At 44.2% G+C, this 25,559-nt stretch overlaps 1 protein-coding gene across 1 annotated transcript in view; it reads left to right on the forward strand.

The window, feature by feature from the left end:
* The window catches only part of NCKAP1L (NCK associated protein 1 like), a 341,608-nt gene that overhangs the window by 301,638 nt on the left and 14,411 nt on the right, over positions 1-25,559 (forward strand). Inside the window, exon 30 of the mRNA XM_040425859.1 lies at positions 21,600-21,689. Coding sequence (XP_040281793.1) covers positions 21,600-21,689 — 90 coding nt within the window. The remainder of the gene's footprint in view (positions 1-21,599; positions 21,690-25,559) is intronic.

Here is a 25,559-nt window from a genome sequence, read left to right on the forward strand (position 1 = left end):
TCCTCCAGCTCAGCTTCGGGCACCTCTCAAGTTACCACTCGCCCGCCTGCCGCCATCACCAACACTAGCACCACAGCCGCTTCACTTGATCTGTCAGAGGAGTTATTTACACATCAGTTGGAAGAAATGAGTGATGCGCAACCATTATTGCCAGAGGATGTAGATAACAGGGATATGTCTCAGTCAGGCAGCATTACACACATGGACGTATGGTGTGATGATGATGATGTTGTACCTGCTGCTGCTTCCTTTGCTGAGTTGTCAGATACAAGTGAAGCGGTTGATGATGACGATCTGTCCGTGGATGTCACGTGGGTGCCCGCTTGAAGAGAAGAAGAACAGGGGGAAAGTTCAGATGGGGAGACAGAGAGGAGGAGGAGACGAGTTGGAAGCAGGGGGAGGTCGTCGCAAGGAGCTAGTGGCACAGTCAGACAGCATGCATCGGCACCCGGGGTCAGCCAGACAGCACGCCAATCAACGCATGCTGTTGCCACCACCAGAATGCCGTCATTGCAGAGCTCAGCAGTGTGGCATTTTTTTTGTGTGTCTGCCTCTGACAACAGAGATGCCATTTGCAACCTGTGCCAAAAGAAACTGAGTCGTGGGAAGTCCAACACCCACCTAGGTACAACTGCTTTGCGAAGGCACATGATCGCACATCACAAATGCCTATGGGATCAACACATGAGTACAAGCAGCACACAAACTCAAAGCCGCCATCCTCCTCCTGGTCCAGCATCTTCAGCCACATCAACAACTGCTGTCCTCCTTGCCCCCTCTCAACCATCCGCCACTCCGTCTCTTGCCTTGAGCAGTTCCTGCTTATCTGCCCACAGTCAGGTGTCTGTCAAGGACATGTTTGAGCGTAAGAAGCCAATGTCACAAAGTCACCCCCTTGCCCAGCGTCTGACAGCTGGTTTGTCTGAACTCTTAGCCCGCCAGCTTTTACCATACAAGCTGGTGGAGTCTGAGGCGTTCAAAAAATTTGTAGCTATTGGGACACTGCAGTGGAATGTACCTGGCCGAAATTTCTTTGCACAAAAAGCAATCCCCAACCTGTACTCGATTGTGCAAAAGGAAGTAATGGCATGTCTGGCACACAGTGTTGGGGCAAGGGTCCATCTGACCACTGATACCTGGTCTGCAAAGCACGGTCAGGGCAGGTATATCACGTACACTGCGCATTGGGTAAACCTGGAATGCGTGGCTCTGCAGAGGAGTTGGTGACACCGCCACGACTTGCAGGCAGGCCTGCTGCCACCTCCTCTACTCCTCCTACTCCATCCTCTTCCATAACCTCCTCGGCTGAGTCCTCTTCTGCTGCTGCGTCTTTCTCCACATCAATGGCACCCCCCATCTCCCCAGGGGCTATTCCACATCCCGGATACGACAGTGTCACGCTGTCTTGGGGTTGACTTGCCTGAAAGCAGAGAGTCACACCGGACCAGCACTCCTGTCCGCCCTGAACGCACAGGTGGATCAGTGGCTGACTCCGCACCAACTGGAGATCGGCAAAGTGCTGTGTGACAACGGAAGCAATTTGTTGGCGGCATTGAATTTGGGCAAGTTGACACATGTGCCGTGCATAGCACATGTGTGTAATCTGATCGTACAACGCTTTGTGCATAAGTACCCAGGCTTACAGGACGTCCTCAAGCAGGCCAGGAAGGTGTGTGGCCATTTCAGGCGTTCCTACACGGCCAGATATCCAGCGGCGAAACAACATGCCAGTGAGGCGCTTGATTTGCTACAGCCCGACACGTTGGAATTCAACACTCCTAATGTTCGACCGCCTGCTCCAACAAGAAAAAGCCGTCAACGAATATTTGTATGACCGGGGTGCTAGGATAGCCTCTGCGGAGCTGGGAATTTTTTTTCCACGTTACTGGACGCTCATGCGCAATGCCTGTAGGCTCATGCGTCCTTTTGAGGAGGTGACAAACCTAGTCAGTCGCACCGAAGGCACCATCAGCGACATCATCCCATTTGTTTTCTTCCTGGACCATGCCCTGCGAAGAGTGCTGGATCAGGCCGTAGATGAGTGTGAAGAGGAAGAGTTGTGGTCACCATCACCACCAGAAACAGGCTTATCAGCATCGCTTGCTGGACCTGTGCAGTTATTTGTTCTAAAGCCTTTTGTGGCGTATATTAGTGTAAAAAGAAAAAATATATTTGCCGTTCAGCGGTGCAGTTATATGTTCTAAAGCCTGAAACAGAAAAAATATATTTGCCATTTAGCAGTGCAGTTATGTTACAAAGCCTTTTATGGCGTGTATTAGTGGAAAAAGAAAAATTTGTTTGCCGTTCAGCATTGCAGTTATATGTTCTAAAGCCTATTGTGGTGTGTATTAGTGGCAAAATAAAAATATATTTGCAGTTCAGCGGTGCAGTTATATGTTCTAAAGCCTTTTGTGGTTAGTGTTGAGCTCGAATATTCGAATATCTAATTTTTGGGGAGAATATCGGCACTTTGCTAATTCGTAGAGTTGAGCGAACACCTGGATGTTCGGGTTCGAGAAGTTCGGCCGAACTTCCCGGAAATGTTCGGGTTCGGGATCCGAACCCGAACCGAACTTCGTCCCCAACCCGAACCCTATTGAAGTCAATGGGGACCCGAACTTTTCGGCACTAAAAAGGCTGTAAAACAGCCCAGGAAAGAGCTAGAGGGCTGCAAAAGGCAGCAACATGTTGGTAAATCCCCTGCAAACAAATGTGGATAGGGAAATTAATTAAAATAAAAAATTAAAAAAATAAAAATGACCCAATATCAATTGGACAGAGGTCCCATAGCAGAGAATCTGGCTTCACATCAGCAGAGAATCAGTCTCTTCATGCCATAGCAAAGAATCTGGCTTCATGTCAGCAGAGAATCAGTCTCTTCATGCCATAGCAGAGAATCTGGCTTCATGTCACCCACCACTGGAAGAGGCCACTGTCACATATTTAGGCCCCAGCACCCAGACAGAGGAGAGCGGTCCCGTAACAGAGAATTTGGCCTTATGTCAGCGCAGAATCTGTCTTCATGTCATAGCAGAGAATCAGGCTTCACGTCACCCACCACTGGAACAGGCCACTGTCACATATTTAGGCCCAGGCACCCAGGCAGAGGAGAGAGGTCCCGTAACAGAGAATCTGGCCTTATGTCAGCGCAGAATCTGTCTTCATGTCATAGCAGAGAATCAGGCTTCACGTCACCCACCACTGGAACAGGCCACTGTCACACATTTAGGCCCAAGCACCCAGGCAGAGGAGAGAGGTCCCGTAACAGAGAATCTGGCCTTATGTCAGCGCAGAATCTGTCTTCATGTCATAGCAGAGAATCAGGCTTCACGTCACCCACCACTGGAACAGGCCACTGTCACACATTTAGGCCCAGGCACCCAGGCAGAGGAGAGAGGTCCTGTAACAGAGAATCTGGCCTTATGTCAGCGCAGAATCTGTCTTCATGTCATAGCAGAGAATCAGGCTTCACGTCACCCACCACTAGAACAGGCCACTGTCACACATTTAGGCCCAGGCACCCAGGCAGAGGAGAGAGGTCCCGTAACAGAGAATCTGGCCTTATGTCAGCGCAGAATCTGTCTTCATGTCATAGCAGAGAATCAGGCTTCACGTCACCCACCACTGGAGCAGGCCACTGTCACACATTTAGGCCCAGGCACCCAGGCAGAGGAGAGAGGTCCCGTAACAGAGAATCTGGCCTTATGTCAGCGCAGAATCTGTCTTCATGTCATAGCAGAGAATCAGGCTTCACGTCACCCACCACTAGAACAGGCCACTGTCACATATTTAGGCCCAGGCACCCAGGCAGAGGAGAGAGGTCCCGTAACAGAGAATCTGGCCTTATGTCAGCGCAGAATCTGTCTTCATGTCATAGCAGAGAATCAGGCTTCACGTCACCCACCACTAGAACAGGCCACTGTCACATATTTAGGCCCAGGCACCCAGGCAGAGGAGAGAGGTCCCGTAACAGAGAATCTGGCCTTATGTCAGCGCAGAATCTGTCTTCATGTCATAGCAGAGAATCAGGCTTCATGTCACCCACCACTGGAACAGGCCACTGTCACATATTTAGGCCCAGGCACCCAGGCAGAGGAGAGAGGTCCCGTAACAGAGAATCTGGCCTTATGTCAGCGCAGAATCTGTCTTCATGTCATAGCAGAGAATCAGGCTTCACGTCACCCACCACTGGAACAGGCCACTGTCACACATTTAGGCCCAGGCACCCAGGCAGAGGAGAGAGGTCCCGTAACAGAGAATCTGGCCTTATGTCAGCGCAGAATCTGTCTTCATGTCATAGCAGAGAATCAGGCTTCACGTCACCCACCACTGGAACAGGCCACTGTCACACATTTAGGCCCCGGCACCCAGACAGAGGAGAGGTTCATTCAACTTTGGGTTGCCCCGCAATATAATGGTAAAAGGAAATTAAAAATAGTATTGAATGAGGAAGTGCCCTGGAGTAGAATAATATATTGTTAAGGGGAGGTAGTTAATATCTAATCTGCACAAGGGATGGACAGGTCCTGTGGGATCCATGCCTGGTTCATTTTTATGAACGTCAGCTTGTCCACATTGGCTGTAGACAGGCGGCTGCGTTTGTCTGTAATGACGCCCCCTGCCATGCTGAATACACGTTCAGACAAAACGCTGGCCGCCGGGCAGGCCAGCACCTCCAAGGCATAAAAGGCTAGCTATGGCCACGTGGACAATTTGGAGACCCAGAAGTTGAATGGGGCCGAACCATCAGTCAGTGCGTGGAGGGGTGTGCACAGGTACTGTTCCACCATGTTAGTGAAATGTTGCCTCCTGCTAACACGTACCGTATCAGGTGGTGGTGCAGTTAGCTGTGGCGTGGTGACAAAACTTTTCCACTTCTCTGCCATGCTAACCCTGCCCTCAGAGGAGCTGGCCGTGACACAGCTGCGTTGGCGACCTCTTGCTCCTCCTCTGCCTTCGCCTTGGGCTTCCACTGGTTCCCCTGTGACATTTGGGAATGCTCTCAGTAGCACGTCTACCAACGTGCGCTTGTACTCGCGCATCTTCCTATCACGCTCCAGTGTAGGAAGTAAGGTGGGCACATTGTCTTTGTACCGGGGATCCAGCAGGGTGGCAACCCAGTAGTCCGCACACGTTAAAATGTGGGCAACTCTGCTATCGTTGCGCAGGCACTGCAGCATGTAGTCGCTCATGTGTGCCAGGCTGCCCAGAGGTAAGGACGAGCTGTCCTCTGTGGGAGGCGTATCGTCATCGTCCTGAGTTTCCCCCCAGCCACGCACCAGTGATGGGCCCGAGCTGCTTTGGGTGCCACCCCGCTGTGAACATGCTTCATCCTCATCCTCCTCCACCTCCTCCTCATCCTCGTCCTCCTCGTCCTCCAGTAGTGGGCCCTGTCTGGCCACATTTGTACCTGGCCTCTGGTGTTGCAAAAAACCTCCCTCTGAGTCACTTCGAAGAGACTGGCCTAAAAGTGCTAAAAATGACCCCTCTTCCTCCTCTTCCTCCTGGGCCACCTCCTCTTCCATCATCGCCCTAAGTGTTTTCTCAAGGAGACATAGAAGTGGTATTGTAACGCTGATAACGGCGTCATCGCCACTGGCCATGTTGGTGGAGTACTCGAAACAACGCAACAGGGCACACAGGTCTCGCATGGAGGCCCAGTCATTGGTGGTGAAGTGTGTTTGATCCGCAGTGCGACTGACCCGTGCGTGCTGCAGCTGAAACTCCACTATGGCCTGCTGCTGCTCGCACAGTCTGTCCAGCATATGCAAGGTGGAGTTCCACCTGGTGGGCACGTCGCATATGAGGCGGTGAGCGGGAAGGCCGAAGTTACGCTGTAGCGCAGACAAGCGAGCAGCGGCAGGGTGTGAACGCCGGAAGCGCGAACAGACGGCCCGCACTTTATGCAGCAGCTCTGACATGTCGGGGTAGTTGCGAATGAACTTCTGCACCACCAAATTCAGCACATGCGCCAGGCAAGGGATGTGCGTCAAACCGGCTAGTCCCAGAGCTGCAACGAGATTTCGCCCATTATCGCACACCACCAGGCCGGGCTTGAGGCTCACTGGCAGCAACCACTCGTCGGTCTGTTGTTCTATACCCCGCCACAACTCCTGTGCGGTGTGGGGCCTGTCCCCCAAACATATGAGTTTCAGAATGGCCTGCTGACGTTTACCCCGGGCTGTGCTGAAGTTGGTGGTGAAGGTGTGTGGCTGACTGGATGAGCAGGTGGAAGAAGAGGAGGAGGAAGCTGAGTAGGAGGAGGAGGAGACAGGAGGCAAAGAATGTTGCCCTGCGATCCTTGGCGGCGGAAGGACGTGCGCCAAACAGCTCTCCGCCTGGGGCCCAGCCGCCACTACATTTACCCAGTGTGCAGTTAGGGAGATATAGCGTCCCTGGCCGTGCTTACTGGTCCACGTATCTGTGGTTAGGTGGACCTTGCCACAGATGGCGTTGCGCAGTGCACACTTGATTTTATCGGACACTTGTTTGTGCAGGGAAGGCACGGCTCTCTTGGAGAAGTAGTGGCGGCTGGGAACAACATACTGTGGGACAGCAAGTGACATGAGCTGTTTGAAGCTGTGTGTGTCCACCAGCCTAAATGACAGCATTTCATAGGCCAGTAGTTTAGAAATGCTGGCATTCAGGGCCAGGGATCGAGGGTGGCTAGGTGGGAATTTACGCTTTCTCTCAAATGTTTGTGAGATGGAGAGCTGAACGCTGCCGTGTGACATGGTTGAGATGCTTGGTGACGCAGGTGGTGGTGTTGGTGGTACATCCCATGTTTGCTGGGCGGCAGGTGCCAACGTTCCTCCAGAGGCAGAGGAAGAGGCCGAGGCGGCGGCAGCAGCAGCAGAAGAGGCCGAGGCGGCGGCAGCAGCAGAAGAGGCCGAGGCGGCAGCAGCAGAAGAGGTAGCAGGGGGAGCCTGAGTGACTTCCTTGTTTTTAAGGTGTTTACTCCACTGCAGTTCATGCTTTGCATGCAGGTGCCTGGTCATGCAGGTTGTGCTAAGGTTCAGAACGTTAATGCCTCGCTTCAGGCTCTGATGGCACAGCGTGCAAACCACTCGGGTCTTGTCGTCAGCACATTGTTTGAAGAAGTGCCATGCCAGGGAACTCCTTGAAGCTGCCTTTGGGGTGCTTGGTCCCAGATGGCGGCGGTCAGTAGCAGGCGGAGTCTCTTGGCGGCGGGTGTTCTGATTTTGCCCACTGCTCCCTCTTTTGCTACGCTGTTGGCTCGGTCTCACCACTGCCTCTTCCTCCGAACTGTGAAAGTCAGTGGCACGACCTTCATTCCATGTGGGGTCTAGGACCTCATCGTCCCCTGCATCGTCTTCCACCCAGTCTTGATCCCTGACCTCCTGTTCAGTCTGCACACTGCAGAAAGACGCAGCAGTTGGCACCTGTGTTTCGTCATCATCAGAGACGGGCTGAGGTGGTATTCCCATATCCTCATCATCAGGAAAAATAAGTGGTTGTGCGTTAGTGCATTCTATCTCTTCCACCCCTGGGGAAGGGCTAGGTGGATGCCCTTGGGAAACCCTGGCAGCAGAGTCTTCAAACAGCATAAGAGACTGCTGCATAACTTGAGGCTCAGACAGTTTCCCTGATATGCATATGGGTGATGTGACAGACCGATGGGCTTGGTTTGCATGCGCCATCTGTGCGCTTTCTGCAGAAGACTGGGTGGGAGATAATGTGAACGTGCTGGATCCACTGTCGGCCACCCAATTGACTAATGCCTGTACCTGCTCAGGCCTTACCATCCTTAGAACGGCATTGGGCCCCACCAAATATCGCTGTAAATTCTGCTGGCTACTGGGACCTGAGGTAGTTGGTTCACTAGGACGTGTGGCTGTGGCAGAACGGCCACGTCCTCTCCCAGCACCAGAGGGTCCACTAACACCACCACGACCATGTCCACATCCGCGTCCCTTATTAGATGTTTTCCTCATTGTTCCCGTTCACCACAATTTTGAGAATGGCAAATTTGGGAATAGTTTTTCAACCCAGAAAAAAAAATGTGCTTTTACGGTCACTACAAATAACTTGACCAGCTAAAACAGTACAGATTTGGTTCAATCGAGATGTGAGGCCTGTTTTTTTTTGCGCTGTGTGACAGGTATAGGTTTAATCACAGAATCAGACTTCTATCTGCACAGTAGCGTGTGTCTTAGGTTTTTCTGAATGGCACTATCAGCACCTTCAATGTAAGATATCCTTTTTGGGATAGATTTCAAGTAGGCCTCAAATACCAGAAACTAGTTATTTTGAGAATGGCAAATTTGAGAATAGTTTTTCAACCCAGAAAAAAAAAGTGCTTTTACGGTCACTACAAATAACTTGACCAGCTAAAACAGTACAGATTTGGTTGAATAGAAATGTGAGGCCTGTTTTTTTTTGCGCTGTGTGACAGGTATAGGTTTAATCACAGAATCAGACTTCTATCTGCACGGTAGCGTGTGTCTTAGGTTTTTCTGAATGACACTATCAGCACCTTCAATGTAAGATATCCTTTTTGGGATAGATTTCAAGTAGGCCTCAAATACCAGAAACTAGTTATTTTGAGAATGGCAAATTTGGGAATAGTTTTTCAACACAGAAAAAAAAAAGTGCTTTTACGGTCACTACAAATAACTTGACCAGCTAAAACAGTACAGATTTGGTTGAATAGAGATGTGAGGCCTGGTTTTTTTTTGCGCTGTGTGACAGGTATAGGTTTAATCACAGAATCAGACTTCTATCTGCACGGTAGCGTGTGTCTTAGGTTTTTCTGAATGGCACTATCAGCAACTTCAATGTAAGATATCGTTTTTGGGATAGATTTCAAGTAGGCCTCAAATACCAGAAACTAGTTATTTTGAGAATGGCAAATTTGGGAATAGTTTTTCAACCCAGAAAAAAAAAAGTGCTTTTACGGTCACTACAAATAACTTGACCAGCTAAAACAGTACAGATTTGGTTGAATAGAGATGTGAGGCCTGTTTTTTTTTGCGCTGTGTGACAGGTATAGGTTTAATCACAGAATCAGACTTCTATCTGCACGGTAGCGTGTGTCTTAGGTTTTTCTGAATGGCACTATCAGCACCTTCAATGTAAGATATCCTTTTTGGGATAGATTTCAAGTAGGCCTCAAATACCAGAAACTAGTTATTTTGAGAATGGCAAATTTGGGAATAGTTTTTCAACCAGGAAAAAAAATGTGCTTTTACGGTCACTACAAATAACTTGACAAGCTAAAACAGTACAGATTTGGTTGAATAGAAATGTGAGGCCTGTTTTTTTTTGCGCTGTGTGACAGGTATAGGTTTAATCACAGAATCAGACTTCTATCAGCACGGTAGCGTGTGTCTTAGGTTTTTCTGAATGGCACTATCAGCACCTTCAATGTAAGATATCCTTTTTGGGATAGATTTCAAGTAGGCGTCAAATACCAGAAACTAGTTATTTTGAGAATGGCAAATTTGGAAATAGTTTTTCAACCCAGAAAAAAAAATGTGCTTTTACGGTCACTACAAATAACTTGACCAGCTAAAACAGTACAGATTTGGTTGAATAGAGATGTGAGGCCTGTTTTTTTTTGCGCTGTGTGACAGGTATAGGTTTAATCACAGAATCAGACTTCTATCTGCACGGTAGCGTGTGTCTTAGGTTTTTCTGAATGGCACTATCAGCACCTTCAATGTAAGATATCCTTTTTGGGATAGATTTCAAGTAGGCCTCAAATACCAGAAACTAGTTATTTTGAGAATGGCAAATTTGGGAATAGTTTTTCAACCCAGAAAAAAAATGTGCTTTTACGGTCACTACAAATAACTTGACCAGCTAAAACAGTACAGATTTGGTTGAATAGAAATGTGAGGCCTGTTTTTTTTTGCGCTGTGTGACAGGTATAGGTTTAATCACAGAATCAGACTTCTATCTGCACGGTAGCGTGTGTCTTAGGTTTTTCTGAATGGCACTATCAGCACCTTCAATGTAAGATATCCTTTTTGGGATAGATTTCAAGTAGGCCTCAAATACCAGAAACTAGTTATTTTGAGAATGGCAAAATTGGGAATAGTTTTTCAACCCAGAAAAAAAATGTGCTTTTACGGTCACTACAAATAACTTGACAAGCTAAAACAGTACAGATTTGGTTGAATAGAAATGTGAGGCCTGTTTTTTTTTGCGCTGTGTGACAGGTATAGGTTTAATCACAGAATCAGACTTCTATCAGCACGGTAGCGTGTGTCTTAGGTTTTTCTGAATGGCACTATCAGCACCTTCAATGTAAGATATCCTTTTTGGGATAGATTTCAAGTAGGCCTCAAATACCAGAAACTAGTTATTTTGAGAATGGCAAATTTGGGAATAGTTTTTCAACACAGAAAAAAAAAAGTGCTTTTACGGTCACTACAAATAACTTGACCAGCTAAAACAGTACAGATTTGGTTGAATAGAGATGTGAGGCCTGTTTTTTTTTTTGCGCTGTGTGACAGGTATAGGTTTAATCACAGAATCAGACTTCTATCTGCACGGTAGCGTGTGTCTTAGGTTTTTCTGAATGGCACTATCAGCAACTTCAATGTAAGATATCCTTTTTGGGATAGATTTCAAGTAGGCCTCAAATACCAGAAACTAGTTATTTTGAGAATGGCAAATTTGGGAATAGTTTTTCAACCCAGAAAAAAAAAAGTGCTTTTACGGTCACTACAAATAACTTGACCAGCTAAAACAGTACAGATTTGGTTGAATAGAAATGTGAGGCCTGTTTTTTTTTGCGCTGTGTGACAGGTATAGGTTTAATCACAGAATCAGACTTCTATCTGCACGGTAGCGTGTGTCTTAGGTTTTTCTGAATGGCACTATCAGCACCTTCAATGTAAGATATCCTTTTTGGGATAGATTTCAAGTAGGCCTCAAATACCAGAAACTAGTTATTTTGAGAATGGCAAATTTGGGAATAGTTTTTCAACCCAGAAAAAAAATGTGCTTTTACGGTCACTACAAATAACTTGACCAGCTAAAACAGTACAGATTTGGTTGAATAGAAATGTGAGGCCTGTTTTTTTTTGCGCTGTGTGACAGGTATAGGTTTAATCACAGAATCAGACTTCTATCTGCACGGTAGCGTGTGTCTTAGGTTTTTCTGAATGACACTATCAGCACCTTCAATGTAAGATATCCTTTTTGGGATAGATTTCAAGTAGGCCTCAAATACCAGAAACTAGTTATTTTGAGAATGGCAAATTTGGGAATAGTTTTTCAACCCAGAAAAAAAAAAGTGCTTTTACGGTCACTACAAATAACTTGACCAGCTAAAACAGTACAGATTTGGTTGAATAGAAATGTGAGGCCTGTTTTTTTTTGCGCTGTGTGACAGGTATAGGTTTAATCACAGAATCAGACTTCTATCTGCACGGTAGCGTGTGTCTTAGGTTTTTCTGAATGGCACTATCAGCACCTTCAATGTAAGATATCCTTTTTGGGATAGATTTCAAGTAGGCCTCAAATACCAGAAACTAGTTATTTTGAGAATGGCAAATTTGGGAATAGTTTTTTAACCCAGAAAAAAAATGTGCTTTTACGGTCACTACAAATAACTTAACCAGCTAAAACAGTACAGATTTGGTTGAATAGAAATGTGAGGCCTGTTTTTTTTTGCGCTGTGTGACAGGTATAGGTTTAATCACAGAATCAGACTTCTATCTGCACGGTAGCGTGTGTCTTAGGTTTTTCTGAATGACACTATCATCACCTTCAATGTAAGATATCCTTTTTGGGATAGATTTCAAGTAGGCCTCAAATACCAGAAACTAGTTATTTTGAGAATGGCAAATTTGGAAATAGTTTTTCAACCCAGAAAAAAAAATGTGCTTTTACGGTCACTACAAATAACTTGACCAGCTAAAACAGTACAGATTTGGTTGAATAGAGATGTGAGGCCTGTTTTTTTTTGCGCTGTGTGACAGGTATAGGTTTAATCACAGAATCAGACTTCTATCTGCACGGTAGCGTGTGTCTTAGGTTTTTCTGAATGGCACTATCAGCACCTTCAATGTAAGATATCCTTTTTGGGATAGATTTCAAGTAGGCCTCAAATACCAGAAACTAGTTATTTTGAGAATGGCAAATTTGGGAATAGTTTTTCAACCCAGAAAAAAAATGTGCTTTTACGGTCACTACAAATAACTTGACCAGCTAAAACAGTACAGATTTGGTTGAATAGAAATGTGAGGCCTGTTTTTTTTTGCGCTGTGTGACAGGTATAGGTTTAATCACAGAATCAGACTTCTATCTGCACGGTAGCGTGTGTCTTAGGTTTTTCTGAATGACACTATCAGCACCTTCAATGTAAGATATCCTTTTTGGGATAGATTTCAAGTAGGCCTCAAATACCAGAAACTAGTTATTTTGAGAATGGCAAATTTGGGAATAGTTTTTCAACCCAGAAAAAAAAAAGTGCTTTTACGGTCACTACAAATAACTTGACCAGCTAAAACAGTACAGATTTGGTTGAATAGAGATGTGAGGCCTGTTTTTTTTTGCGCTGTGTGACAGGTATAGGTTTAATCACAGAATTAGACTTCTATCTGCACGGTAGCGTGTGTCTTAGGTTTTTCTGAATGGCACTATCAGCACCTTCAATGTAAGATATCCTTTTTGGGATAGATTTCAAGTAGGCCTCAAATACCAGAAACTAGTTATTTTGAGAATGGCAAATTTGAGAATAGTTTTTCAACCCAGAAAAAAAAAGTGCTTTTACGGTCACTACAAATAACTTGACCAGCTAAAACAGTACAGATTTGGTTGAATAGAAATGTGAGGCCTGGTTTTTTTTTGCGCTGTGTGAAGGGTATAGGTTTAATCACAGAATCAGACTTCTATCTGCACGGTAGCGTGTGTCTTAGGTTTTTCTGAATGACACTATCAGCACCTTCAATGTAAGATATCCTTTTTGGGATAGATTTCAAGTAGGCCTCAAATACCAGAAACTAGTTATTTTGAGAATGGCAAATTTGGGAATAGTTTTTCAACACAGAAAAAAAAAAGTGCTTTTACGGTCACTACAAATAACTTGACCAGCTAAAACAGTACAGATTTGGTTGAATAGAGATGTGAGGCCTGTTTTTTTTTTGCGCTGTGTGACAGGTATAGGTTTAATCACAGAATCAGACTTCTATCTGCACGGTAGCGTGTGTCTTAGGTTTTTCTGAATGGCACTATCAGCAACTTCAATGTAAGATATCCTTTTTGGGATAGATTTAAAGTAGGCCTCAAATACCAGAAACTAGTTATTTTGAGAATGGCAAATTTGGGAATAGTTTTTCAACCCAGAAAAAAAATGTGCTTTTACGGTCACTACAAATAACTTGACCAGCTAAAACAGTACAGATTTGGTTGAATAGAAATGTGAGGCCTGTTTTTTTTTGCGCTGTGTGACAGGTATAGGTTTAATCACAGAATCAGACTTCTATCTGCACGGTAGCGTGTGTCTTAGGTTTTTCTGAATGACACTATCAGCACCTTCAATGTAAGATATCCTTTTTGGGATAGATTTCAAGTAGGCCTCAAATACCAGAAACTAGTTATTTTGAGAATGGCAAATTTGGGAATAGTTTTTCAACCCAGAAAAAAAATGTGCTTTTACGGTCACTACAAATAACTTGACCAGCTAAAACAGTACAGATTTGGTTGAATAGAAATGTGAGGCCTGTTTTTTTTTTGCGCTGTGTGACAGGTATAGGTTTAATCACAGAATCAGACTTCTATCTGCACGGTAGCGTGTGTCTTAGGTTTTTCTGAATGGCACTATCAGCACCTTCAATGTTAGATATCCTTTTTGGGATAGATTTCAAGTAGGCCTCAAATACCAGAAACTAGTTATTTTGAGAATGGCAAATTTGGGAATAGTTTTTCAACCCAGAAAAAAAATGTGCTTTTACGGTCACTACAAATAACTTGACCAGCTAAAACAGTACAGATTTGGTTGAATAGAAATGTGAGGCCTGTTTTTTTTTGCGCTGTGTGACAGGTTTAGGTTTAATCACAGAATCAGACTTCTATCTGCACGGTAGCGTGTGTCTTAGGTTTTTCTGAATGACACTATCATCACCTTCAATGTAAGATATCCTTTTTGGGATAGATTTCAAGTAGGCCTCAAATACCAGAAACTAGTTATTTTGAGAATGGCAAATTTGGGAATAGTTTTTCAACCCAGAAAAAAAAAAGTGCTTTTACGGTCACTACAAATAACTTGACCAGCTAAAACAGTACAGATTTGGTTGAATAGAGATGTGAGGCCTGTTTTTTTTTGCGCTGTGTGACAGGTATAGGTTTAATCACAGAATTAGACTTCTATCTGCACGGTATCGTGTGTCTTAGGTTTTTCTGAATGACACTATCAGCACCTTCAATGTAAGATATCCTTTTTGGGATAGATTTCAAGTAGGCCTCATATACCAGAAACTAGTTATTTTGAGAATGGCACATTTGGGAATAGTTTTTCAACCCAGAACAAAAAGTGTGCTTTTACGGTCACTACAAATAATTTGACCAGCTAAAACAGTACAGATTTGGTTGAATAGAAATGTCAGGTCTATTTTTTAGGCACTGGGTGACAGGCTCAACTTGCCCCTGATGTAGTATATGGCCAAAAATTAACCACACTGTTGATGGTTAAATGCACTTGGGTGACACAGGCTCAGCCTGCACCAGATGTAGTATATGGCCAAAAAATAATCAGACTGTTGATGGTTAAATGCACTTCGGTGACACAGGCTCAGCCTGCAGCTGATGTAGTATATGGCCAAAAAATAACCAGACTGTTGATGGTTAAATGCACTTCGGTGACACAGGCTCAGCCTGCAGCTGATGTAGGATATAGCACAAAATAACCACACTATTGATGGTTAAATACACTTGGTGATAGCTTGTGCTGGCGCACCACAAGTCACAAAATGGCCGCCGATCACCCCAGAAAAAAAAGTGATCTAAAAACGCTCTGGGCAGCCTCAAAAAAGTGAGCAAGTCAATATTAGCACTTCAATGATCCACAGCTGCAGATCGATCACAGAATGAAGTCTTTTGGAGGAGTTAATCTGCCTAATCTCGCCCTAACGTCGCAGCTGCAACCTCTCCCTATGCTTCAATCAGCAGAGTGACGTGCAGCGCAACGTGACCCAAGCTTATATAGAGGCTGGGTCACATGCTGCACTGGCCAATCACAGCCATGCCAATAGTAGGCAAGGCTGTGATGGCCTCTTGGGGCAAGTAGTATGACGCTTGTTGATTGGCTGCTTTGCAGCCTTTCAAAAAGTGCCAAGAAAGCGCCGAACACCGAACCCGAACCCGGACTTTTACAGTTCGGGTTCGCTCATCCCTACTAATTCGCAAATATTTCGAATATAGCGCTATAAATTCGCTATTTCAAATATTTTTATTTTTTTATTTTTATTGTTATATTTATTTATTTCCCACTTCCCAAAAGTAGTTCTTACCTGTCCTGAGGATTCCTGGCTGCTCCAGTCAGTGCCCGTTGCCGCTTGTGCCGACTTCCGTGCTCATGGAGCGTCCCCATCACCATGGGAACGCCTCCATACTAGAATGTACTGTCGGATGTGAGAATTAAGTTGAAATCGCAATTCGATTATTATAACTTGAATTAATCGAATTGCGATTTCAACTTAGCACTGCTATATTCCATATTCGTTATTAACTTCGTTAATTCTGGCAAGCAGACCCATTAGAAACACAGCTCTAAGTTGAAATCGCAATTCGATTATTATAACTTGAAGTAATCGCATTGCGATTTCAACTTAGACCTGGTTTACTATGGTTGGCTTGGTAGAATTAGCGTAGATGACGAATATGACGAATGTATTCGTCATATTCCTCAAAACGAAGATAACGAAGTATTCTCCATCTTCGTTTTAGCTCCATATTCGTCAACTTCGCTAATTCTAGCAATCAAATAGGAAAGTTGACTATAGAGACAGCTGTGTTTAATTCGCTATGCGATTATATTACTTTGCTTTTTTTTTTTATAAATAGATTATAATTATTATCAAGTATTAGAATTATTTTATTTATTTAAAAAAAAGCTAAGTAATATTATCGCATAGCGAATTAAAAACTTAGCTGTCTCTAGTCAACTTTCCTATTTGATTGCTAGAATTAGCGAAGTTTACGAATATGGAGCTAAAACGAAGATGGAGAATACTTCGTTATCTTCGTTTTGAGGAATATGACGAATACATTCGTCATATTCGTCATCTTCGGTAATTCTAGATATCAAACCAATAGGAAAGTTACCTTAAGTTAAAATCGCAATACGCGATTATTTGAAATCACATATTAATCACGATAACTACAAACCGGATTCCCAAAAAGTTGGGAAACTATTCAAATTGTGAATAAAAACTGAATGCAATGATGTGGAGGTGCCAACTTCTAATATTTTATTCAGAATAGAACATAAATCACGGAACAAAAGTTTAAACTGATAAAATGTACCATTTTAAGGGAAAAATATGCTCAATCAGAATTTCATGGTGTCAACAAATCCCCAAAAAGTTGGGACAAGGCCATTTTCACCACTGTGTGGCATCTCCCCTTCTTCTTACAACACACAACAGACGTCTGGGGACCGAGGAGGTCAGTTTCTCAAGTTTAGAAATAGGAATGCTCTCCCATTCTTGTCTAATACAGGCCTCTAACAGTTCAATCGTCTTGGGCCTTCTTTGTTGCACCTTCCTCTTTATGATGCGCCAAATGTTCTCTATAGGTGAAAGATCTGGACTGCAGACTGGCCATTTCAGTACCCGGATCCTTCTCCTATGGAGCCATGATGTTGTGATTGATGCAGAATGTGGTCTGGCATTATCTTGTTGAAAAATGCAGGGTCTTCCCTGAAAGAGATGACGTCTGGATGGGAGCATATGTTGTTCTAGAACCTGAATATATTTTTCTGCATTGATGGTGCCTTTCCAGACATGCAAGCTGCCCATGCCACACGCACTCATGCAACCCCATACCATCAGAGATGCAGGCTTCTGAACTGAGCGTTGATAACAACTTGGGTTGTCCTTGTCCTCTTTGGTCCGGATGACATGGCGCCCCAGATTTCCAAAAAGAACTTCGAATCGTGACTTGTCTGACCACAGAACAGTCTTCCATTTTTCCACACTCCATTTTAAATGATCCCTGGCCCAGTGAAAATGCCTGAGCTTGTGGATCTTGCTTAGAAATGGCTTCTTCTTTGCACTGTAGAGTTTCAGCTGGCAACGGCGGATGGCAACGGTGGATTGTGTTCACTGATAATGGATTCTGGAAGTATTCCTGAGCCCATTCCTTTACAGTAGCATTCCTGTTTGTGGTGCAGTGTCGTTTAAGGGCCTGGAGATCACGGGAATCCAGTATGGTTTTACAGCCTTGACCCTTACGCACAGAGATTGTTCCAGATTCTCTGAATCTTCGGATGATGTTATGCACAGTTGATGATAATAGATGCAAAGTCTTTGCAATTTTTCGCTGGGTAACACCTTTCTGATATTGCTCCACTATCTTTCTGCGCAACATTGTGGGAATTGGTGATCCTCTACCCATCTTGGATTCTGAGAGACACTGCCACTCTGAGAAGCTCTTTTTATACCCAATCATGTTGCCAATTGACCTAATTAGTGTTAATTGGTCTTCCAGCTCTTCGTTATACTCAAATTTACTTTTTCCAGCCTCTTATTGCTACTTGTCCCAACTTTTTTGGGATTTGTTAACACCGTGAAAATTGGAATCAACGTATTTTTCCTTTAAAATGATACATTTACTCGGATTAAACGTTTGATCTGTCATCTACGTTCTATTACAAATAAAATATTGACATTTGCCATCTCCACATCATTGCATTCAGTTTTTATTCACAATTTGTTTAGTGTCCCAACTTTTTTGGAATCCGCTTTGTAGAATAATAACGAATATTCGATTTCGATGAATATGAGACGAATATTCGATTTCGATGAATATGAGAAGAAAATTCAAGTAAATATTCGAGAATTTTGTCAAAATCTAATATGGCACCTTCCGCTCATCACTAGTCAATGTGCCACTCTACGGTCTCCTCATGCTGCTGCCACCTCCACACTATGTCACCTTGCTACTCTGTGGGCTCCTCATGCTGCTAACAACTCACAACTCTGTCTCTGGGACACTCTGTGGTCTCCTCATGCTGCTGCCACCTCCACACTCTGTCATTGTGCAACTCTGTGGTCTCTTCATGCTGCTGATGCTGCTGCCACCTCCACACTCTGCCATTGTGCCACTCTGTGGTCTCCTCATGCTGCTTCCACCTCCACACTATGTCACCTTGCCACCCTGTGGTCTCCTCATGCTGCTGCTAACTCACACCTCTGTCTCTGGGACACTGTGGGTGTAATGGGGCGCCGAAGGCGCACTCGGTCTCCCATCAGCCGCAGACCTGCTGCTTAGCTTCGGGAGCGAGGATCTGTGTCCAGCCTCGTTCCCTTTTGCTAGCTGGGAGGCTCCCTGCTCCGAAGTCTGCCTTGAGCGCTGAGCTGATCACTCGATGCTCGACTTGTTTGTCTGTCGGTCATGTGAAGCTGGCCACGTCACATGACCCTCACTCCCCACTATAAATACAAGCAACCTGCTGGCTACAGGTCGTCTGTGATTTTGGTCCCTTAAGGCTGTGTATTATTGTTTCTTAGCTTACCTTTGGATTTGACCCTTGATCTGCTTCCTGATACCTCTTCAGCCTGCTCCCTGAACCTTGACGCTACCTCTCGGATTTTGACCTCGGCTTGCTTTTGGATTTTGTCTTTGCCTCTTCTGTTGTACTGACGTGACCTCCTGGACTGACCCTGGCTAGTTGACCGCCTCGCCCTTCCGTTTTTGTTGGTACGTTGCTTGTTCCACCTCTCTGTCCGCTCTAGTGCTACCTCTCATTGGCTGTCCGCTTCCCTGCCATCTCTATCTCTCTGCTTGCACTTACTCAGGTCAGGGACTGTCGCCCAGTTGCGCCCCGTCACCTAGGGCGGGTGGTGCAAGTAGGCAGGGACAGGGGACCGGGTGGCAGCTCGGGGGGTGCACCTCTGCTCTATCTTTATACCCGCGACTCTACCCCATGACAGTGGGCCTCCTCATGCTGCTGCTGCTGCTACCCCCACACTATGTCACCTTGCCAGTCTGTTTGTCTTCCTCATGCTGCTACTGCCACTTCCACACTGTCATTGTGCCACTCTGTAGTCTCCTCATGCTGCTGCCACTTCACCACTCTGTGGTCTCCTCATGCTGCTGCCAGTTCATCTCTCTGTGGTCTCCTCATGCTGCTTCCAACTCACACCTCTATCTCTGGCCCACTCTGTGGTATCCTCATGCTGCTGCCACCTCCACACCCTGTTATTTTGCCACTCTGTGGCCTCCTCATGCTGCTGCCACCTCTACACTATGTCACCTTGCCACTCTGTGGTCTCCTCATGCTGCTGCCAAGTCACATCTCTGTCTATAGGCCACTCTGTGGCCTCCTCATGCTGCTGCTGCTGCCACCTCCACACTATGTCACCTTGCCAGTTTGTGGCCTTCACATGCTGCTGTTGCCACCTCCACACTCTGTGATTGTGCCACTCTGTGGTCTCGTCATGCTGCTGCCAAATCACCACTCTGTGGTCTCCTCTTGCTGCTGCCAAATCACCACTCTGTGGTCTCCTCATGCTACTGCAACATCACTACTCTGTGGTCTCCTCATTCTGCTACCACCTAACCACTATGTCACTGGGCCACTCTGTGGACTTCTCATGCTGTTTCCATCCTCCCCACTCCATGACTGGGCCACTATTTTGACTGTTTGGCCTGGTTGACATAATCATTTATTTGACCCTTATTCTGATCTGTTAGAAGGGAGGAAAAATGAGACGCACAACGGATCCTGTCTATGTAGCAGCTGTAAGGCCTGCATGACATGGTCCCTATTTTGCATCAGAATTGGCTTATGATTTGGTATCCAAATGCAGGAATGGGTACAAAACACAGAAGACATGCAAATATTCCATTCACTTGTCTCTGTTTTGGATACACACCTGTTTTTTTTGTTTTTGTTTTAGCAATACTGATGGATTACTGACCAAATGCTGACCAAGGGAAGGCAGATGCTCAACATACAGGATCCGTATTTTGGGGGTTATTGTTGTGACTGATCAGCAGAAGGGCAAAATAATCAGTGACGCCAACACAAACTTACTGCTAATATAAAGAGTATGGTGGCTCTCTATCGCCTATAACTATGAGTGGGTGCTACTAAGCCTAATGACTCACCCAGTCAAAAAGATTAATAATGTATACAGAGAGGCTGAGCACTCTCCCAGTGGACCACACAAAGACTATTCAAAAATTATTAGATTTATTACACCAATATAAAGATCTAAAAACAGAATAACAATAAAACAAAATATACAATGAAAATACACATTAAGAATAATGTTAAAATTGTTCAAATTGTTCAGATAAAAAGCATAAATACTTGAATGGCGGTGGTATACAAAAGGATAATATATGCAACTTGAATAAAAGGGATATGTCCCAATTGGAAAAAACAAGAGAATCGATATTGGATTATTCGACACTATAAGAATAAATTTTCGACTGTGTGAAGATAAATATTCGAATAAATATGAAAATTTTCGAATGAATGTCCAGACTGAAATTTTTTTCGACTGTGACAAGATAAATATTCGAATAAATAGGAAAATAAATTTTCTAATGAATGTCCAGACTGAAATTCGATATAAACTTGTAGTTATTCTATCGGTTATATAATATTCAGTCGATATTCCCTGTATGGCAAAACGAAATACACACTGACTAATTTGCATATTATAAAAGTTCATTTTCTCAATAACGGCGGCAGGCAGTGAGATGGCACTAATATAGTTATGTTCAGCTAACATTAGCACATCGCTAATGTCAGCCAGCTTAATACCCATTTTTCAGGTGACAGAAACCCTTTAATGCATATATATCCGACAGAGTATAATGATGTCATCACTATTAATAACTAAACCACTGATACCACTGGTTATGACTACTGCTGATGTCACTTATTCCAGTCACCTATACATCTGCTACTGTATATTAACAGGAAGACTGGTGGCTTTACCTCTGCAGACTATAATATAATTTTAACCCTGAACCAACCCTAAACACTACCCTATACCAGTTAGTGATGTCAACTCTTTCACTATCTTAAACAACCAGGGAAGGTGTAGTATGAAATATTTTTTCCTAGATTCTGTTGTCTAAAACCTGGTGTGTAGTATAGTCTTAAAAATACGGTATTTCTCCTATTGCTGAGCATAGGACCAGTTCAAGCCTTTCACATATACACAACATATGAGGATTGAGGAACATCCTGTTATAGCTATAATCTTCTCAGTACAGGGAGAGGTTTGAATTCTGTCCACAATTACTCAAAATTGCTGTACACATTGATTTGATGTCCATAAAGATACATGCATCATCAAAAATAAGAAATATTTTTCATAAATTGATCTTATTTAAGTGATTGGCGGAGTGCAATCTTCATTCTTCTTGTGTGTTCCCTTTTCCAGATGGCATCAGGGAGCCTGCTGCACCTCGGGGAAGAAACAGACAAACTAAAAGCCAGGAACCGAGAGTCTGTTTTACTTCTCCTTCATCTTGTAAGTATTATACTGCTTGGCCTGCACCCTATTGGCAGGCAGTGCACTTAATCTGCAACAACATCCCGCATCAAGATGCTTCATGCAGCTGTCACAGTAACAAGGCACTACAGGAGTTTGTTTACTAGCGTTCCGCCAATGAGGAAAAGATTAGGTTCTTTTATTTTAACTTTCACAAAATCACAACGGGGAAAACACCATCTCCTTAATCATAGGATTAGCTAAAACAAGTCAGGAAGAAAATGCTTTTGCTCATGGAATGAATTGTCTTGCTGATAAGAGGGAACATACAGGTGAAACTCCACAAATTACAATGTCGGGCAAAGTTCATTTATTTCAGTAATGCAACTTAAAAGGTGAAACTAACATATGAGATAGACTCATTACATGCAAAGCAAGATATTTCAAGCCTTTATTTGTTATAATTTGGATGATTATGGCTTACAGTTTATGAAACCCCAAAGTCACAATTTTGAGATACCCTTTGCTCAGGGGGTATGGATTAATTAGCTGACCAGAGTGTGACACTTTGACCATAGAATATTGAACCTTTTCACAAAATTCTAATTTTAAGCTGCATTAATGCAATTCCTTTTAATTTGCATTACTGAAATAAATGGACTTTTGCACAATATAATTTTTTTTTCGAGTTTCACTTGTATACCGGTCATTTTGTCCTGTATCTTTGCTTGAGAAAGGCTCAGGTATTGAGCCGAAACGGTGTCTTACCACATGGGTGAATAAAGTTTGAGTTCACTATTTTACAAATTGGAGTGTTGCCCGCTTTTTGTCTTCTGTATATTGGGTAAGCTTATTCCCATTGAGTTTTTCCCTCTCTTTTTTCCTTTTTTCCAGTCGGTCCTGCCATTTTTCCTTGTTATGTATGTGTATATATATATATATATATATACACACACACACACACACACACACGGTAAACTTCCTTATGGCTGAAGCAGGGGCATAGATATAGGGGGTGCAGAGGTAGCAGCCGCTACCGAGCCCAGGAGCCTGATGGGGCCCAAAGACCCTTGTGCCTCAAAAGAAGACACTGGTATTATAGAAAGTGCATTCAGGTCAAGTTATACATCTGGCTTGAGGGAAGGGGTTAGGTCAAGAACTTGGCATGGGGGGGGGGGAGTGCCGTTTCAATTTTTCGCCTAAGGCAGCACAAAGGCTATGTGCTTCCCTGCCCCTGGCCAAAAAGCACTAAGGGAAGGGGGGCCCAAGCTGAACTCTTGCACCAGGGCTCATAAGCCTTTAGCTTTGCCCCTGGGCTGAAGCATATACCAAACAAACTTATTCCACAAGGACACTCTTTTGGCAAATCATATGGGCAATGTAGCTGTTAAAATCCTAGAATATCCCAGCATATGCACAGAAGGGAGATGCAAAATGTAAAGTGGACTTAGCCAAAGAATTACCATTCATTAGTAGTGGACACCTGCTGAAAACATCCTATTGTTCTCGGTTATGTCAGGACTGGGGATGAGCATATTGTTTTGCCAATTTGATAGCCCATAGAATATTACAGCATAATGGATTTGCCTATCACCAATATCAAAATGACAGCCCTCATACTTTACAAACCAGAAGAACTTAAATTGGATGAAAAAAGTGTTCATCTATAGTCAGGAGTCAGGACCCTTTTAGGTGTTAGACTAGCAGATTTTCAATGCTATGGCAAATTTTCTACTGTTTATCAAATTATATGATTTTATGCATTCTGGGAGTCATTCAAAGTGTTGGAATCCTTTTCCTTTCCGTTTTCATGCCCGTACATTTGGGAGTCAAAGTTACCTGTAGCTACTCTAATGTACTTGTAGCCCTGTTTCTATGGGTGTTAAAGGGGTTATCCAAGATTTTGATATTTATGGACTATCTCTAGAACAGGTCATCAGTATTCAATTGGTTGTTGCCCGACTTCAAGCACCCACCCGATCAGATTTTTGAAAAGGATGCAGAACGCCAGTGAGCGCTGCAGCCACCTAGCAGCTTACCAAGCACACTGCCGTCCATTGGATAGCAGCAGCTGCGCTTGGTATTGCAGCTCAGCCTCATTCACTTGAATAGGACTGGACTGCGCCTCGGCCATGTGACCGATAAAAGTGATGTCACTGGCCTAGGAAGAGGCCTAAGCGCTCATGTGGCACTGCAGACTCTTCAAACAGCTGATCATGTCGAGACTCGGACCCCCGCCGATCTGATATTGATGGCCTATTCTGGGGATATTCCCTCAATATAAAAATCCTTTAAATAATAGAACTTGGTCCCTCTCATGAGGACTTGGTCTACAATGAATGGAGACACAGCCAATGTGCCATGAAAACTGTTAGTACATCCATTAATGAAGCCATATATACATTTAATTATAACCTAGTCCGTTGCTGGTAGAGTATTTAATTAACATTGGTACATGCTGTAAATGAATGTTACATAGTAGCGGTGGTTTACTCTTTCCTCCCATGATTTATGCCTTGTCTGCTCTGTCCACTCAGAATTTTCCTATATCACTTCTAGCTTTCCAGATTTTTATTCGGAAAGTGTATAGAGATTTACAGGCAAAAGCAATTTAAATGCAAATGCTTGCAGAGGGCCGGTGCCTAATGAGAGTGGACAGCGCTGATACTGTAGGAGGTAGCACAAGTTAAGAACTAATGTGCTCGGCCCCTCAGCCATGCTTAGGAAAATGGTAAGAGGCAGAGGGCCCTTAATCTCTCCTGCCAGATGTCTTAAAACCTAGCGTGGCGGAATGGGCTACCGGTACATTGTGTTGTTATAAACTGGGATTAATAGGGAATGCCAACCATGAACACAAGGTATATTATCAGTAATATTCAACAGATACGAGCACAGAAACAATCTTATAGCCTGTGGGTGGTGTGGCAGTTGCAGTGCCCTGGATATGCTGTATGTCGTATATGTATATGCATTATTGGCAGCAAAACAATCACAAACCAGTTCTTTTTTTATATATTTCATATTTATTGTGAGTGACTATTGACATTAGATGGGTGAAATGCTGTTGAGATGTAGCGCTTGGGGGCTGTTGGTAGAGTTGAGTCAATTTTATTTAAATTAGTTTCGGGTCCGATTCTGTCGGCAAATTTGAGTGCAAATTAATTCCACCCAAATCAAAAGTTTTCAGATAACCCTGAGGAGTCTTGAATGACAATCTGGGATCTCGTAGGACTGTATCCAACCCATTTCAAGGTCTTTAAAGGAGTAATACCACTGCTAATGCCCGGACCCCTCACACAGGTTGTACTTACCCTGATCCCCGGCACCCGCCTCGCTTCGGATGTCCGCACAGCCGCTGCTGCATCTCCACATCCCGTGGATCAAAACATTCAGCGACGGGAGAAGTCAGCCAATAGCAGGGCATGACGGTGACCAGCTTCCCTAGCGTCACCTGCAGTGCTAGGAAGGCTCGCCCTCATCATGGCCTGCTATTGGCATGTAGCCTTAGGGTACTTTCACACTTGCGGCAGAGGATTCCGGCAGGCAGTTCCGTCAATCCTGACGCAAACGGATGGCATTTGTCAGACGGATCCGGATGCGGATCCGTCTGACAAATGCATTGAAATACCGGATCCGTCTCTCTGGTGTCATCAGGAAAAACGGATCAGTTTTTTTGCAGTTTTATTTTCCTTTTTGTTATTTTTTTTGCATTTTTTTGCATTCCGGCAAGTGTTCAGGATTTTTGGCCGGAGAGAAAACTGCAGCATGCTGCGGTATTTTCTCCTGCCAGAAAAACGTAAGAGGGACTGAACTGAAGACATCCTGAATGGAATGCTCTCCATTCAGAATGCATTAGGATAAAACTGATCAGTTTTTTTTCCCGGTATTGAGCTCCTGTAACGGAACTCA

This window comes from Bufo bufo, chromosome 3, assembly GCF_905171765.1.
Source record: "Bufo bufo chromosome 3, aBufBuf1.1, whole genome shotgun sequence".
NCBI lineage: Eukaryota > Metazoa > Chordata > Amphibia > Anura > Bufonidae > Bufo > Bufo bufo.